At 37.8% G+C, this 19,110-nt stretch overlaps 1 protein-coding gene across 3 annotated transcripts in view; it reads right to left on the bottom strand.

Moving 5' to 3' along the window:
• ITCH (itchy E3 ubiquitin protein ligase) overlaps positions 1 to 19,110 on the bottom strand; it is a 97,902-nt gene that overhangs the window by 31,241 nt on the left and 47,551 nt on the right. For all 3 annotated transcript variants that reach the window (XM_070381607.1, XM_070381608.1, XM_070381609.1), the window contains 5 exons: positions 13,528 to 13,685; positions 12,627 to 12,816; positions 11,381 to 11,476; positions 10,505 to 10,679; positions 6,228 to 6,297 (listed from right to left, as the gene is read on the bottom strand). In XM_070381607.1, the coding sequence (XP_070237708.1) occupies positions 6,228 to 6,297; positions 10,505 to 10,679; positions 11,381 to 11,476; positions 12,627 to 12,816; positions 13,528 to 13,685 (689 nt within the window). The remainder of the gene's footprint in view (positions 1 to 6,227; positions 6,298 to 10,504; positions 10,680 to 11,380; positions 11,477 to 12,626; positions 12,817 to 13,527; positions 13,686 to 19,110) is intronic.

Below are 19,110 nucleotides of genomic sequence, written 5' to 3'. Positions count from 1 at the left end.
ATATCTACAGTAACGTTTTACAACAGAGTTGGGCAGCAGGGCTCAACTCTTTAATTTACTGTATCTGTATCTGAAGCAGTGTGTTTCCCCACCTTCATCTTGTTTTAGGATTCCCCTAGTTCTCTTATACCCATTCTACACAATTGTTCTGCTTCTCTGAGCTTTCTCACTAAGTTTAGAAGATGCGTAGATGTAATTTTCTTTTAATAACCAAGTAGCTTTGAAATTTTAATATTAACATTAGTTCTGCTGTTTTGAATTACTGTTTTCTCTGCTCCATTACAAATTAATTATTAAAAGATAGGTCTCTTCCAGTGTCTAAATCTTTTAAATTTGGCCAAGATGTCTCAAAATGAACACTTAAGTAATCAATATTATAAAATGGATTCCCACTTTTTAAAAAGCATGGTTACCTTAAAATTAGACATTAAAAAAAAAATTAAGCTTAACTCCATGGTGAGAAAACCAATTTTTATTCCTATGGTTTGAAAGTTCATGTCTATTTACCAAACAACACTTAAGTAAAACTTCTGGACTTTTCTTTAAGCAAGATATTGCAGAATGAGTCTTAGGCTAAATTATATAGCCTTGTCAAGGTAGTGTTTGGTAACTTTGAACTTCTCTCCAGCACTGAATCCATGATCTCAAGAAGCAGTGATGATACTGGGGTAGGGGGTGGAAGGTGGGGGTAAGGCTGGTGCTGGGAAAGAAGGGATATATTGGTGAGTATCATGAATCTGCTCCTGACAGCTCTGCTACTTTCTCTACCAGCTAGCCTAAAACGGAAACAAAACTTCTGGAATATATAAAATATAAGAAATGGACTCTGCATCTTGTGACACAGCTTAAATACAGAAAATGGACTCTGCATCTTGTGAAACACCCTAGATAGTAACAATGGCTTTGCTGGTCAAGACACCTAGAGTGTGGAAACATGTAACCAACTTTAAGAACTGTCTCTGAGGCAAAAAGAAGCATCCACAGTACTATAGCTAGCTACATAATAAATAAAAAAGTAAGTCAATGTTCCAGATAGTTTAAATTTAAATCTTAAATACACTTACAGAATTTATAAATTTCTTATACACCAACAATCTTAAGTAACTTTTGTAATCTAAAATTAACATCATAAGTGCCTAGCTGAGTATATATTTATCTATTAACTGCCATATAAGTTCAGATTTCAGGGCCAGAGATTCTCTCAAAAACCTAACATGAACAGAGTCACTGCCTGGGTTCTCCTAGGGGTCTGAGGTCTGAGAACCCTGGTGAGTTACTAACCTCAGCTAAGGACACCCTCATCTTACCCATAGTCATTGTTTATTGAATGGTGGCATGAAGCTAGGGATGGCATGGAGATTTCCCATTTTTTTCTTTTCAGATAAACAGATTTAAGGCTTTGGAGTAGTTTTGTCTTATTCCAAAACTTTTTTTGGGCGTGCTTTGGTTTTTATCATTTTTAAATGTCTTATCCAAACAATTTCTCTTTTCAATGAAAAATTTGAATAATACTTTTTTGACATTTTAAATATTTAGTTTGTGCACTTAGATTACACCTCACACATTTGTAGTTCTGTGACTTTACTAGGTAGGCTTTCTAAATAAAAGCTTAAAAACATTTCAAAACAAAAACAAAACTCCATCAAAAGCTAACATGAGGTAAGATAAAGTGGATAGAAAACTTAAAAGAATAAGGAAACCATACAAATCACTAGTCAAGTGGTTTTTAAAGTAGTGTATTCCTAACGTAGTTATTCTTCTGTTGTTATAAAACTATAGGTCTTTGATGTTGGTCTTTTAGTTAGCAATAAACTTAAACTTAGCTTAAATAGACTGTACAGTTGTATAAAGTCATAAAAAGTATTGTATGAACAATGAGTGAGGTTTCAAACTCCTATAATGGTAGTTGAATATTCATTGTATTTTCTTGTGAACCATGTTTAATGGTTGTACCTCAAATCAGAAAACAAAATGAAGTGCTTAGGTAGGTTAACAAAATGGTTTTACCCAGGGAAAAAAAAAGAAAACTTATTTCTATGTTTGTTCTAAGTATATAGTGCTGATACCAGCATTTCTTGGAATAGGCTGTAAAGACCAAAACTTCAAAGATGGGACCTCAAACTTGCAAACTGAAGGTTCATGTGCTTAATGAGATGTGCTGTGATTACAGAGCTGATTTCTTACTTTGTTGAAAAATCACATGGTAAACAATTCTGAAATGACTGAACACCAAACCTGAATACACATCAAACCATTTCCTGACCTGATGAATAAGGCACTGAACAACAGAAGCTTCCTGATGTTCTATGTATTCTTTCATAGGAACTCTGAAAATGAGAAGACAGCTTTGTACTTGATGGGTAAACCAGCTATAAAAAGCCCTATTAGACTATATTGTTGAACCAAAAGCATTCTTTGTTCTCCAGCCTCTATAGTTTCCATGTGTTATAAATTCTTCACTGTCAGTTTCTAAGATAGTAATGTCTAGTCCAAGCGTACAAAAGTCTAAAAGGGTGAGGAAGTGGGATTTAAAAATACATGGCATCACAAAAATAATGCTGACAATTTCAGAACATCAACATAGGCTATAAACTGGGATTTTATTTCCTGGATCAATGATGAGGGTCTATCAGGTGCTTCTCATTTAATATCAGAGCCATCCCTGGTTCCACAAGGACTAGCTCTGCAGGAAAGGCTTTTCAAATAAAGGCAACACAGACTGCAATTCATGCTTCTATGAACATGAAACAATTTTTCTTAACAGCTACCCTAGAGAAGGTACAAACTAGTTTGTGTTTCTAACAAAAGCCAATCAGGTCAAGGTTTTTCTGCAATACAATCAAGAGGATTAATATACAACCTACAGATGTTTCAGTCCAACAGCTTCTCTTCTGTAACATGAATGTAAAACAACTCCTGAAATAAAGCTGAGAAGACCATTCATGTCAGGGAATGCAACCAAACAGCTCTAGTTCGGTATGTCTAAGAACATTTTTTTCTAAAGTACTTCATAACAATCATACACTGTCCATTATAAGGTCCCACAGAGCCAAAAGACCCCTTACATCAAACTACCAGACACTGGTGAATAAAGACCTTCACCACTTTCATATGCCTTCCTTTTGTTTTATAAGCTAGTAACAATAATAGTTATAACTATGAACTATTGCATTTTTTATCTCTGATTCACAGGAATGTTAAGGATAAATTACTTAAAGGGCAATTGTTGTTCAGCTGCTCAGTCGTGTCTGACTCTCTGCAACCACATGGACTGCAGCATGCCAGGCTTCCCTGTCCTTTACTATCTCCCTGAGTCTGCCCAAACTTGTTCATTGACTCAATGATGACATCCAGTCATCTCATCCTCTATCGCCTTCCTTCTCCTCCTACCCTCAATCTTTCTCAGCATCAGGGTCTTTTCCAATGAGTCAGCTCTTCACAACAGGTGGCCAAAGTACTGGAGCTTCAGCTTCAGCAAAGTCCTTCCAACAAATATTCAGAGTTGATATCCTTTAGGACTGGTTTGATCTCCTTGCTGTCCAAGGGACTCTCAAGAGTCTTCTCCAGCACCAATTTGAAAGCATCAATTCCTTGGCACTCAGCCTTCTTTATGGTCCAACACTCACATCCATACATGACTACTGGAAAAACCATTGCTTTGACTACATGGACCTTTGTCAGCAAAATGACGTCTCTGCTTTTTAATAGGCAGTCTAGGTTGGTCATAGCTTTTCTTCCAAGGAGCAAATGTCTTTTAATTTCATGGCTGCAGTCACCATCTGTAGTGATTTTGGAAACCAAGAAAATAAAGTCTGTCACTGTTTCCATTTTTTTCCCATCTACTTGCCATGGGACCAGATGCCATGATCTTAGTTTTCTGAATGCTGAGTTTAAAACCAGCTTTTTCACTCACTCTTTCACTTTCAAGAGGCTCTTCAATTCCTCTCCCTTTCTGCCATTAGGGTAGTGTCATCTGTATATCTGAGGTTATTGGTACTTCTCCTGGCAATCTTGATTCTAGCTTGAGCTTCATCCAGCCTGTTCACATGATGTACTCTGAATATAAGTTAAATAAGCAGGGTGACAATATACAGTCTTTACAGATTCCTTTCCCAATTTTCAACCAGTTTGTTGTTTTCATGTCCAGTTCTAATTATTGCTTCTTGACCTGCATACAGGTTTCTCAGGAGGCAGGTGAGGTGGTCTGATATTCCTATCTCTTGAAGAATTTTCCACAGTTTGTTGTGATCCACACAGTCAAAGGCTTTATTTAGTGTAGTCAGTGAAGCAGAAGTAAATGCTTTTCTGGAATTTCTTGCTTTTTCTATGATCCAATGGATGTTGGCAATTTGATCTCTGGTTTATCTGCCTTTTCTAAATCTAGCTTGTACATCTCGAAGTTCTTGGTTCACATGATGTTGAAGGCTAGCTTGAAGGATTTTGAGCATGACCTTCTTACACACAAAATGAATGCAATGGTGTGGTACTTTGAACATTCTTTGGCATTGCCCTTCATTGACCTTTTCCAGTGCAGTGGTCCAAATTTGCTGATATAGTGAGTGTAGCACTTTAACAGCACCATCTTTTAGGATTTGAAATAGCTCAGCTAGAATTCCATCACGTCCACTAGCTTTGTTGGTAGTAATGCCTCCTAAGGCCCACTTGACTTCACAGTCTAGGATGTCCAGCTTTAGGTGTATGGTCACACCATCATGGTTATCTGGGTCATTAAGACCTTTTTTGCACAGTTCTTCTGTGTATTCTGTGGTAAGTGAAAGTCGCTCAGTCCGACTCTTTGCGACCCCATGGACTATACAGTTCCATAGAATTCTCTAGGCCAGAATACTGGAGTGGGTAGCCTTTCCCTCCTCCAGGGGATCTTCCCAACCCAGGGATTGAACCCAGGTCTCCGGTATTGCAGGTGGACTCTTTATCAGCTGAGCCGTAACTCAAAGGCAGGCTTAAACAGCCAATTTCATTTATTGCCCAGATTCATGTGACCTTGACATCAATTTTTTCCCCTCCATTCCTAAAACAATGCTAGAGCAATCTATCAAACTGGTGTTTCCCAACAAGACTACCTAGAATTATTACTTTCTGAAATATCTGCAGCTCTTGAAGACAGAACTTCAACTGGTTCCATAAATGGTTCTACTCTGCTGTTTTCCACTTTCTATTGATATATAGTCTTTCTCTTCCATGCAGAACTGTTTCTATATTGTCATGTTTATTCTAGAAATGTACTATAGCTCTATGACTTATATAACACATATGATATAATCTGGTAGGGCAGGCTCATCTTAAGGTCTAATAACAAAGGTTTAATAACTAAGGCACTTGATAACAGAGCTTACTCAGGTACTGCACGGTGCAGGACACAGTCAGTACCCTACCACACTCCCTCTTCCACTGTTCTTTCAGATAACATTGACTCTATCAACCTCTGAACTGTGTTTTAAAAGCACAAATATGATCAAAATCATCTTTAAAGCTTTCTATTTTGAAATAAGTATTATAGTATGAAGCAAAAAGTGTTCAAGAATCTCACATACCCGTCAATCAGTTTACCCCAATGATGACATCTTATGTCATCAATGATAGCAGAGTATCAAAATCAGGAAACTGACACTGATACATAACTGTTGACTATAAACTTAACTCAGTCTTTATTAATTTTTAAAGTTTGAATTCATTTCTGTAATATATAGTTCTATACACTTTTATTCCATGTACAGATCTGTATGATCACCACCATAGTCAAGGGACAGAACTATTCCACCACTATGTAAGAACCACTCATGTTAACTCCTGTATTTGGAACCACCTACCAGTCAGTGGCTATCTCCTGGCAACTACTAATCTATTTCTCATCTCTATAGTTTTGTCATTTTAAGAATGTTATATAAGTTGAATCATATTTAGAACATAATCTTTTGAAATGAATTTTTTTCACTAAGCATAATGCTCTAGAGGTCCATCCAGATTTTCCTAGGTATCATAATCCAGTCCTTCTTATGCTGAGTGGGCAAAATACTTTTAAATTTTATAAGAGTAACTTAGAACATTTGGGGAATTTAATGCCTATTTGGCACTCCAAATTAAACAAAGACACCCAAAAAGCTTCTCAGATATCCACTCAAGCAAGAGCAAGGTTTATCATCCATTCATAAATACGTAATTGTTAAAATGACTGAATTTAATTAAAAAAAAAAATCCATGTGACTTACCCCAACCAGGCGGCAGGGGACCCAGGGGATCAAATTCTTTATTTTGTGATGTAGCAAACAAATCTTGATTCTAAAAAGAACCATCCCCAAAATGGTTAAATAACTAACAGATAATTGGAAAGCAAGCTTATGAATTCTGATAAGCCTTTCCCTGGCCATGTGCAACATAACATACTCTTAAACAGTCCACATCTTAGAGAAGTATGAATGAAAGTCAAGAACGAAAGTCAATGCATTCTCATGAAAAAAAAAAAAATAATAATAATCTGTCAATATTTGAACCTATCTGATATTTAAGTATTACAAGTAATTTTACACCCAAATTGACCACTGTTCCCCTTACTTAGCTTTAAATCAGTAAATTAGAGAAATATATAAACCTTACAAAAGTCACTTAAGAATAATAGTACTCAGTCATCAGCTGGCTGAGAAAAATCTTATATTTCTAACCCCAAAATCGTGAGAAGAGAGTTGGAGGAATATGAAGAATAGGCTATCAGATGAGCAAAAGGAAAGAATTTCAGTTTGGAAGGCATTGATAAGCCTAGAACTGTAGAGAAGATTTCAAAAATTCATTTGAAATTATCACACTGGTGGAGAGAGAGGTCTGGCTAGATAAAAGGAAAATAGGAGTCAACCACTGGAAAAAGAGAAGCAAAAGTCATACTGAGTGTGTAGGATGAAGGGTTAATGAGTGTGTTTCAGTTTAAATATGTAATAAAGTGGGGGATACTTTGTGGTCTCTCAGTAAGATGCGGTTAAACCCTTTCTTCTGTTAAGGCAAATAAATAATAGACTAATTGCTTTAAAAATTATGGGGAAAAATACATAAGTAAAATAAGATAGTATACCCCATGTACCCAGCAACAAGATTCAACAGTAACCAAAACTGCTAACATTTATTTTTCTTTCATATTCTTTGCTGCATCATTTCACTATTTTAGTATGCCTAAAATTTGTGAACATTTTCTTATACAATCACAGTATCATTATTACACCTACCAAAGAATCTATGTTAATTTTATCATCTAATACACAATCTGTAATTAAATGCCTCTGGCTACTTACTGGATTGAATCAGAATCCAAAATCATCATATTGCATATTGGTCTAGTCTCTTAAGTCTAAATTTATGGCAGTTTCCTCTACTGTTGGTCTTTTTCGCTCCATATCATTGATTTATTATGGAAACTGAGTTAACTGACTAAAAAGTTTTAAAAGCATATGAGAGATACTCTATTTCTCATAAAAGCTCACAGAAGATAGACTGGTCAAGGACTGGCCCTGCTCCTGACAGACAACAGTAACTAAAAAATAGGGAATAGGGAAGCCAAGGAGAAACACTATACAAGGTTTGAACCTTGTTAACAGTTTGGAGCAGTTTAGCATATGACAAACTGCTCTGATAATTTTTCTAAGACCTAAGCCTATCGCACTGACTTTCCCTGGACAGATAAGCTAAGAACAGGCACAATGAAGCCATGGGCCAGAGCCATTATACAATGACCCATCATCAACCATATCCATTCTGAGCTTAAAAATACTGAGTTTATGAGCATCTGCTGCCCTATAACCAGGGTCAGAACAAAGGCCACTTCACCTACCAAATAAACAGATTTTCTTAACAACACCTCACCACTTTTTAAGTAGCTAGCATTAAGAATGTTAAATTCAGTTCATAACTAAAACAGGCTGTTTAAGTTCTTTGTAATTTAGAACCACTCTATAACAAGAGTGAAGAGTAGGAATGTAGACAGGAGAAAAGAAAAAATGGTTCAGGAATAAAAGCTGCAATTCAAGAAAAGTTTGTTAGAGTATCAAATCGGTTAAGTTACAACGAAGCAATACACAATGTGGGTGCTTTAGGAATTTTCTAACTGTCTTTAAAAAGAGGATTTTAAAAGATCATATACTAGACACAAAAGGCCAATAGGCACATGAAAAATGCTCAACACCACTAATCAAAACCACAATGAGAGATAACCTCACACCCATCAGAATGCTTATTATCACAAATGTCACAAATAACAAATGTGGCAAGGATGTACAGAAAAAGGGAATCCTGTATATTACTGGCAGAAATGTAAACTGATGCAGCTACTTTGAAATACAGTATGGAGATTCCTCAGAAGATTAAAAATAGGAAGTTCTCTGGTGGTTCAATGGTTAAGATTTCATGCTTCCACTGCAGAGGGCCTGGGTTCAATCCTTGACTGGAGAACTAAGTGCATGGCACGGCCAAAAAAACCCTAAAAACAACAAAAAGACTAAAAGAGACCTACCATATGATAGAACAACTCAACTCATGGATATACATATATATATCTGAATTTAAAAAAATATATGCACCCCATGTTCACAGTAGCATTATTTATAATAGCCAAGAAAGATATAGAAGCAATATTAAGTGTTTCATCAACAGATGAATAACTGAAGACTATATAGCACATATATACAATGGAATACTATTCGGCCCCCCACAAAAAATGGCATTTTTCCATCTGCAACAAAGTGGATGAACCTGGAGGGTATGATGTTTAGTGAAGTAAGTCAGAGAAAGACAAATACTGTATGTTATCACCTCTATATATGGAATCTAAAACTACAAAAACTAAAACAAATGAATAATCAAAATAGAAACAGATTCATAGGGAGAACAAGCTAATGGTTACCAGTGGGAAGAGGGAAGCAGGACACTGGTGGATTAAAAGGTAAAAAACTACTACATATAAAATAAATAAGCTTCAAGAATATATTATATAGCACAGGAAATAGAGCCAATACAGTAATTTTAAATGTTACATAATCTATACAAATTTGAATAACTATGTTGTGTACCTGAAACTAATAAAATGTTGTAAACCAACCATACTTCAATAAAAATAAAAGATCATGTATTCTAAAATGCACATCTGCATTTGTGGATAGAAATGCAGGGAGAGAAAAGAGAGAAAAGATTTAAAAAAAAGATGAACACTGACATTTCTATGCATTTAATATGTACCCCCAAAATTTGGAACTTTATCTTACAGAATCCTCAAAAACAAAAAAACCTGAGGTAATTTTATCTATGGATCTACTGTATAGATAAAGTAAATGAGTCTTGATGAGGTTAAGGAACTTACTCAAAATCAAACAGAGAAAGTAACTGTGGAACCAGGATTCGAACCCAGATGTGTCTGACTCCAAAGCCCATGCTCTTTCTCATGTGGAAACTAGCTTTAAAGAAGGCAAGCCAGCTAGACATTCAAACCTAAAAGAAATTTGGCCAAGTATACCGAAGATGATTATAATTTAGAAAGAAAGGAAGATGTAAAACATGGAAAAAAAAAGAAAACTCTAACAGACGAGACAAAAATTAATTTCACTTCTAAAACCACCAGGAAGGGAAAACATTGACAACTGTCTACAGAAGTTGGCAGGAAAAACTGTTACATGAAAGAAAGTTATCTTAGTCATAATCAGGTGGTAAAGCGAAAGCTGCTCAGCAAGGTGCAAATTTATCTACATTGGTGAGTGGTAACTATTCTGATGACAAAGTCCAAGAAACAGAAATATGGAGAAAAGGCAAAATGGTAATGCCTAATGAAAACAAGAATTTATTTTGATAGATTCTAACAGAGATGATACTGATGGCAGTAGAAGGGGAGAGAGGGGAATGGAGAGGGTCAGCTTCTCTTGAACTCTTGGTGAGTTGGTTTATGTAAATTTAAAAGATTTCCAGAAAGGAGACATTTTGATACCAAAGATAATATGGCTTCCAAGTCATAATATATTTAACATAATTTTATAAGGAATCAAACTTCTTTAATCTTCTCAAGCACTAAATAATGTATTGTATAAATTTTACCTTTACATGTTACAAAATGATTCAATTCTATCATGAGTTTCACTTGAGTCAGGTGCTGTTAGACCCAAACAGTCTAATGTTCTGCTAAGCTAGGCAGTATCCAATTCAGAACTGTTTGAATTCTTTTTACACTGCTTGGATTTATTTTTTATTATTCCTTTGTAAACAAATTTTAAGTTGTCGGAAAACTTCTTTTCTGCCAGTAACAAAGCAAAGGAAGTTGAATTTTAGGAAATTTTAAAAAGAAAAGAATAAATCACCTACATAGTCTGTGGGAAACAAGGTCGAAAAATAATAATATCATCAATAGCAACAACTGGGTTGCCATCCTATTTGTACTTTCTTTTTAGTGCTTTACATTTTATATGTAAGAAAACGTTAAAACTCCACCCTCATTAAGGTTATAAAGCCAAGTACATATGCTCACCCCATAAATGAACCTCTGGTTAAACTGCTGCATAGCTCCCTGAAGTTGACTACGCTGGAGCTGCCATTGTTCATAGTTCCGGACTGATTCCAGTGTTGGCCTCTGCCACGTTGTTGTTCTTGTGAAATGGTCAACATAATAAATACGTCCCATGTTGTCAACCCGCCGCTCCCAGCTATATCAGGATAAAAACAACTGAATTCAACAAATATTTATGAAACAGTTAAGAATTAAGTGGGACTTCATTTTAGCCCTGGTACAGATCTGGTAAGATTTTACCTTGCACAACTACTTTTCAATTACCTGAAGTCTTTTATATGTATGTACTTTACAGTTTTTAAAAACTTATTTACTTATTATTTTTTGGTTGCACTAGGTCTTTGTTGCTGTGTAGGTTTTCTCTAGGTGCAGAGTGGGGGCTACTCTCCAATTGCAATGCATGGGCTTCTCCTGTTGTGGAACACGGGCTCTAGAGCATACGAGCTCAGCAGAGCTCAGGAGTTGCAACATGTAGGCTCAGTAGCTACGGCTTGTAGGGTTCTACAGCACGGGCTCGGTAGTTGTAGCACATGAGCTTAACTGCTCCAAAGCATGTGGAATCTTCCTGGGCCACGGATTGAACCCATATACCCAATGTTTGTGACGCTATAGACCATAGCCTGCCAGTTCCTCTGTCCAGGGGATTCTTCAGGCAAGAATACTAGAGTGGGTTGCCATGCCCTTCTCTAGGGGATCTCCCTGACCTGGGGCTCGAACCCATGTCTCTTATGTCTCCTGCACTGGCAGGTGGGTTCTTTACCACTAGCGCCACCTGGGAAGCCCCATAGATGTAGTCTATAGTTCTTAATACTTTTTTTTTCCAATTCAGACACTTACCCAGGAGGTAGAGGTTCTGGTCTATCCCACGTTGTTCTTTTTTCAATATGATCTACATAGTAAACTCGCCCATGCTGGTCCACTCTCTGCTCCCAACTTAAACACAAAATTTAAAAAGGCTGATAAGCTACATGTATGAGTTGCCTGGTTGTTTAATCCCAGAGTTGAGACAAATGACCATTTCAGTACATAAAGCAGATACCAAAAGAATTTAGGAATAAAGTCAAGAAATGTTATCCTGAGGGTAACAGAGGATGAGATTTCTCTTGCTTAAGTGTCTGCTCGAGGAGATGTCTTCTATTTCTAAAGAGGCTGAGGCAATGCACTGAGGTGACAAAATCTGTTTCAATCTGATCAGAGTATACACAGAACTTGAGTGGAAAAGAAAACTGTAATTATTGTTACAAAATCTGAAGAAAGACTGAGAGCTGTTAAATGAAGGGCAAAGGACAGTTTGGGTTCTAGAAAAGTTGAAATCAAAGAATAAGACTATCAGATGTGCTCCTGCAGGCTTAAGGACAAAGGCAACCTGGGTATTCTAGTTTCCTTGGTAGGTTTATCCAAAGTAAAAAAGACAGGAATAAACCAATAAGAGTTTAGAAAAACCAATTACTTCTAAGAGAACTGACCCAGATTCTCTTCACTAATCCCCGACACAAAGAATTTTCTAATCTGGCTTTCAAAAATGAAAATGGCCTAACTACCCACATAAATAATATAGTCTCTTCTAGCAATTAAAATCCTCATCATGAGTTTCTTAATTTATCACCTAGTTAATTTTGATTAGCATTCTGAACTGCCACAATGTATCTGTGTATAACTATTCAGTATTATTAATTTTAAAAATAAGTAGAGATGTACATGAGATTGAGTTGCAGTTTTTCAGTTTCCTAAATTCAACTCTGCCATGATTTTACAATGGCAAAGAAATAAAATATAAGTGATATTTTCCCTTCAAAGAAAAGGCAACCTGAATTAGGCAACTATTTTATTACTTGGCCTTGGTAAGTTCCTAAGGCTCAGTCCTTCTTTAAAAAAATTTTTTTTTGCTTCCAGTTGGCTTTAAAATGAGGGAGTAATTTCAAATATGGCAAGCTATTTTGTTCAGTTTGACTCTAGACTTCCCAACACACATGCATAACCACAGTGATATTTTTTTTAAAAGAATCGAATTCAGTACTATTTTCCTTATTAGTAAGTCTATGCAGAAGCCTAAAGAAAACGTTAACCAAAAACAATTACTCACCCAGGTGGGAGGGGAGCTTGAGGTACAGGATTTAATGGTCTAGGGCCTGCACCTCCAGATATAGTAAGAGGAATTATTAATCCAGATGTTGCTCCTTCAGATGTACTTGAATTTGTATTTGTTGGTGGCAGAGAGCCTGTACTAGAGCCATCACTTTCAGAAGTGGTAGATGGTGAGCCATTGACAGATGCTTTAAGATTTGAGGAAAACAGAAAAACAATTTTTAGAAATTTAAAATCAGGATAGAATTTTAAATAAAAAGGTAGACAATAGATGTTTCTATTTCTAACATCTAATTATAGATGTTTCTATTTTTACTACATGAAATGTTGACTTGCATGATTTTTGCTTTAAAAATCCAAGTATCATTTACCATTGTTAGGTTATTTGCCAATTACTGATTGTCTTTTTTAAAAGCATATAATAAGAATAAGCAAACAGATCCTTGACTCTATGAAATGCTTATGTCAACACAGGTACACACACACAGAGAAAGGTACAATCTTATCTGTACTGCCTATACTTTTTATAACACACGTGTGATTTCTGCCCCCCTCCTGCTTTTAGGCACACTTAGAATCTCAGTTTCCTAAACCCAGGCCACAACGGTGAAAGCCCCGAATCCTAACTACTAGGCCACCAGGGAACTCACAGCACACACGTGATTTTCATTCTTAGCAGAGCATCTGCCTCAACCCTGGTGGAAAAGCTTAGGGAACAGGCCATATCTTAATTAACTATAGAAAGACTATTCTTGGCCAAAAACTTAAATGTAAAAATTTAGCTTGAAAATCAACCTACCAGTGTCTCTTAACACTTATCTGAGGATCAATTCCCAAATAGAATTTTATAATAAACAGTACTGAGATCTATATCCCTAGTGTACGGCTGGAATACACACCTGGTCTACGTGGGGTAGGTGGAGGTGGTCGTGAAGGTCTTGGAGGCCTAGAAGGTTTAAAACCGCCATTTGAGAGTGATGGAGAATTATTCCCATTGATCCTCCTATTTTCACCAGACCCTGCATCCTCAGGGTCATCTGATCCACTTGCGTTCGCTCTGGGTAAAAAGGCAGGGAAGGGAATAAGAATGTTCTTTAAAATTAACAGAAAACCAACAGGAGGACCACAACTTTTAGAGCTTGAGAAAAGCTTCCTAATTTCTGGCCAGCCCTACCAAATGCATAAACAGCTCTTATGGCAGACGTACATACAGCTTCTCAGAGCACATCTAAAAAGAGAGTGAGGAGTTACTGAAGGGTACAGAGATAGTTAGGAGACTATTCCGATCCCAAAGAAAGGCAATGCCAAAGAATGCTCAAACTACCACACAATTGCACTCATCTCACACGCTAGTAAAGTAATGCTCAAAATTCTCCAAGCCAGGCTTTAGCAATACGTGAACCCTGAACTTCCTGATGTTTAAGCTGGTTTTAAAAAGGCAGAGGAATCAGAGATCAAATTGCCAACATCCGCTGGATCATGGAAAAAGCAAAAGAGTTCCAAAAAAACATCTATTTCTGCTTTATTGACTATGCCAAAGCCTCTGACTGTGTGGATCACAATAAACTGTGGAAAATTCTGAAAGAGATGGGAATACCAGACCACCTGACCTGCCTCTTGAGAAATCTGTATGCAGGTCAGGAAGCAACAGTTAGAACTGGACATGGAACAACAGACTGGTTCCAAATAGGAAAGGGAGTACATCAAGGCTGTATATTATCACCCTGTTTATTTAACTTATATGTAGAGTACATCATGAGAAACGCTGGGCTGGAAGAACCACAAGCTGGAATCAAGATTGCTGGGAGAAATATCAATAACCTCAGATATGCAGATGATACCACCCTTAAGGCAGAAAGTGAAGAGGAATTAAAAAGCCTCTTGATGAAAGTGAAAGTGGGGAGTGAAAAAGTTGGCTTAAAGCTCAACATTCAGAAAACGAAGATCGTGGCATCTGGTCCCATCACTTCATGGGAAATAGATGGGGAAACAGTGGAAACAGTGTCAGACCTTATTTTTTGGGGCTCCAAAATCACTGCAGATGGTGACTGCAGCCATGAAATTAAAAGACGCTTACTCCTTGGAAGGAAAGTTATGACCAACCTAGATAGCATATTCAAAAGCAGAGACATTACTTCGCCAACAAAGGTCCGTCTAGTCAAGGCTATGGTTTTTCCAGTGGTCATGTATGGATGTGAGAGTTGGACTGTGAAGAGGGCTGAGTGCCGAAGAATTGATGCTTTTGAACTGTGGTGCTGGAGAAGACTCTTGAGAGTCCCTCAGACTGCAAGGAGATCCAACCAATCCATTCTGAAGGAGATCAGCCCTGGGATTTCTTTGGAAGGATTGATGCTGAGGCTGAAACTCCAGTACTTTGGCCACCTCATGCGAAGAGTTGACTCATTGGAAAAGACCCTGATGCTGGGAGGGATTGGGGGCAGGAGGAGAAGGGGACGACAGAGGATGAGATGGCTGGATGGCATCACTGACTCGATGGACGTGAGTATGAGTGAACTCTGGGAGTTGGTGATGGACAGGGAGGCCTAGCGTGCTGCGATTCCTGGGGTCGTAAAGAGTCAGACACGACTGAGCGACTGAACTGAATTGATTCAGAACGGTAAGGTATGCTGGTTCAGATTTCAAATAACTCTTCAGAAAGGGCACTATTTTATCACAACCACAGATAACCTTGTCATCATTTTCTTGGTTTTCATTAGCTCTTTAATATTTAGGTCTGGAACAAGGCTGACTGTTCCACAGCAGGAGAAGGAAGTACACTTACTTCCAAGAGCTAGGTGCTCTCCTTCTACCCCAGAAAATGTTATACAAAATGTTCCAAGTGATCTAGAACAGAGGTGTCCACAGACTTTTTTTTCTTTTTTTTTTTAGTTTAATTTTATTTTTAAACTTTACAATATTGTATTGGTTTCGCCAAATATTGAAATGAATCTGCCACAGGTATACATGTGTTCCCCATCCTGAACCCTCCTCCCTCCCCATACCATCCCTCTGGGTCGTCCCAGTGCACCAGCCCCAAGCATCCAGTATCGCATCGAACCTGGACTGGCGACTCGTTCCATATATGATATTATACATATTTCAATGCCATTCTCCCAAATCATCCCACCCTCTCCCTCTCCCACAGAGTCCAAAAGACTGTTCTATACATCAGTGTCTCTTTTGCTATCTCATATACAGGGTTATTGTTACCATTGGTGGGAATGCAAACTAGTATAGCCACTATGGAGAACAGTGTGGAGATTCCTTAAAAAACTGGAAATAGAACTGCCTTATGATCCAGCAATCCCACTGCTGGGCATACATACTGAGGAAACCAGAATTGAAAGAGACACGTGTACCCCAATGTTCATCGCAGCACTGTTTATAATAGCCAGGACATGGAAGCAACCTAGATGTCCATCAACAGATGAATGGATAAGAAAGCTGTGGTACATATACCCAATGGAGTATTACTCAGCCATTCAAAAGAATACATTTGAATCAGTTCTAATGAGGTGGATGAAACTGGAGCCTATTATACAGAGTGAAGTAAGCCAGAAAGAAAAACACCAATACAGTATACTAACACAGACTTTTTTTAAAGGAACTATCATTTCTTCTGAGCAATGTCTTCAGTTGGAGAGAAAGAAAGGGGGGAGAACACGAACAGGAATGTCAGATATAAAGTTACTGCTGTTGCTACTGCTAAGTTGCTTCAGTGTCCGACTCTGTGTGACCCCATAGACGGCAGCCCACCAGGCTCCCCCGTCCCTCGGATTCTCCAGGTAAGAACACTGGAGTGGGGTGCCATACAAAGTTACTACTGTTGGTTAAATATAGCCAATTCCTTTTCCCAGGGGAATCATTGATTACAAGGCAGAGCATGAATTAGCTAGTTTGGAGATGATTCAGCTAAAGCTCTGATAACCTACTACCTGGTAAGTGGAAACCACTACACTGCACTAATTCATACCCTGGACCTTGTGGCAATCCTGAATAAAATTTAATAGATTCAAGAAACCAAAACAAAGGCAGTACCATGTATTAAATCATCTTCACATTATGGTCCCCAGAAATCAAAGAACGATATTTGGACCAGAGGCAAGCACAGTTCACAGGAGCCTGTTAGAAACACACAATCTTGGACTTCACTCCTGATGCACTATATAAGAGAGAGTGTTTTAACAAGATCTCCAGATGATCTGTGTGAACAGTAGGGCATGACACATACTGCTGTGGGCATTCCTCAAATGGTTATTCTGAATGAACAGAAAAGCTCAGTCACCAATTAGGTGCTGACTGCCTGTAGGAAGACCAAGCAACCTCAGAACATGAACAGAATGCAGTAAGAGTCAGCTCTGACACACTGCTTCCCCTCCCCTAGATGATGAGTCTTAAACTCCTTTCGAGTTGTACACCTTTTTGAGACTCTGAGTATTGCCTCTCTACACTACTTTAAGATGGGAATGGGTGAATTTAATTCAGATGACCGTTGTATCTACTAATGTGGGCAAGAATCCCTTAGAAGAAATGAAGTAGCCTTCACAGTCAACAAAAGAGTTCAAAATGCAGTACTTGAGTGTAATCTCTGAAACGACAGAGCAATCTTGGTTCGTTTTCAAGACAAACCATTCAATAACACAGTAATCCAAGTCTATGCCCCAACCACTAATGCCAAAGAAGTTGAACGGTTCTATGAAGACCTACAAGACTTTACAGAACACACACCAAAAAAAGACATCCTTTTTACCATAGGGTAGTGAAATGCTAAAATAGGAACTTAAGAGACACCTGGAGTAACAAGCAAATTTGGCCTTAGAGTACAAAATGAAGCAAGGCAAAGGCTAACGGTGTTTTGCCAAGAGAATGCACTAGTCAGAGCAAACAACCTCTTTCAACAACACAAGAGATGACTCTACATGTGGACATCACCAGATGGTCAATACCAAAATCAGATTGATCATATTTTTGCAGCCAAAGATGGAGAAGCTCTATACAGTCAGCAAAACAAGACTGGTAGCTGACTGTGGCTCAGATCATGAAAGCCTTATTGCAAAATTCAGACTTAAATTGAAGAAAATAGGGAAAACCACTAGACCATTCAAGTATGACCTAAATCAACTCCCTTATGATTATACACTGGGAATAACAAATAGATTCATGGGAGTAAATCTGATATAGTACCTGAAGAACTACAGACAGAAGTTCGTGACATTGAACAGGAAGCAGTGATCAAGACCATCTCACCAAGAAAAAGAAATGCAAAAAGGCAAAATGCTTGTTTGAGGAGACCTTACAAATAGCTGAGAAAAGAAGAGAAGCTAAAGGCAAAGCAGAAAAGGAAAGATACACCCATCTGAATGCAGAGTTCCAAATAATAGCAAGGAGAGATAAGAAAGGCTTCCTCAGTGATCAATGCAAAGAAATAGAGGAAAATAATAGAATGGGAAAGACTAGAGAACTTTTCAAGAAAACTAGAGATACCAAGGGAACATTTCAAGCAAAGATGGGCACAATAAAGGACAGAAGTGGTATGGACCTAACAGAAGCACAAGCCAGAAGTACACAAAAAAGTTCTAATGACCAGGAAAACCAAGATGGTGTGATAGCTCACCTAGAGACAGACATCCTGGAATGCGAAGTCAAGTGGGCCTTAGGAAGCATCACTACGAACAAAGCTGGTAGATGTGACTGAATTCCAGCTAAGCTATTTGAAACTAAAAGATGACACTGTTAAAGTGTTGCATACACTCTATCAGCAAATTTGGAAAGCTCAGCTGTGGCCACAGGACAGAAAAAGGTCAGTTTTCCTTTCAATCCCAAAGAAGGGCAACACCAAAGAATGTTCAAACTACTGCACAACTGCATTCATTTCACATGCTAGCAAGGTAATGCTCAAAATCCTCCAAGCTAGGTTTCAACAATACATTAACCAAGAACTTCCAGATATACAAGCTGGATTTAGAAAAGGCAGAGGAACCAGAGATCAAATTGTCAACACCCACTGGATCATGGGAAAAGCAAGGGAATTCCAGAAAAACATCTAATTCTGCTTCACTGACTATGCTAAAGTCTCTGACTGTGTGAATCACAACAAACTGGAAAATTCCTAACGAGATGGTAATACCAGACCACCTTACCTGCCTCCTGAGAAATCTGTATGGAGGTCAAGAAGCATCAATTTGAACTGGACATGGAACAACAGACTAGTTCAAAATTGGTAAAGTAGTACGTCAAGGCTGTATATTGTCACCCTGCTTATTTAACTTATATACAGAATACATCAAGTGAAATGCTGGGCTGGATAAAGCACAAGCTGGAATCAAGATTGCTGGGAGAAGTATCAGTAACCTCAGATATGCAGATGACATCACCCTTATGGCAGAAAGTGAAGAGGAACTAAAGGGCCTCTTGAAGAAGGTGAAAGAGAGTGAAAAAGTTGGCTCAAAACTCAACATTCATAAAACTAAGATCATGGCATT

Source organism: Bos mutus, chromosome 13 (genome assembly GCF_027580195.1).
Source record: "Bos mutus isolate GX-2022 chromosome 13, NWIPB_WYAK_1.1, whole genome shotgun sequence".
Taxonomy (NCBI): domain Eukaryota; kingdom Metazoa; phylum Chordata; class Mammalia; order Artiodactyla; family Bovidae; genus Bos; species Bos mutus.
Note: the sequence above shows the minus strand (reverse complement) of the source record. Positions and strands in the feature narration are given on the sequence as shown.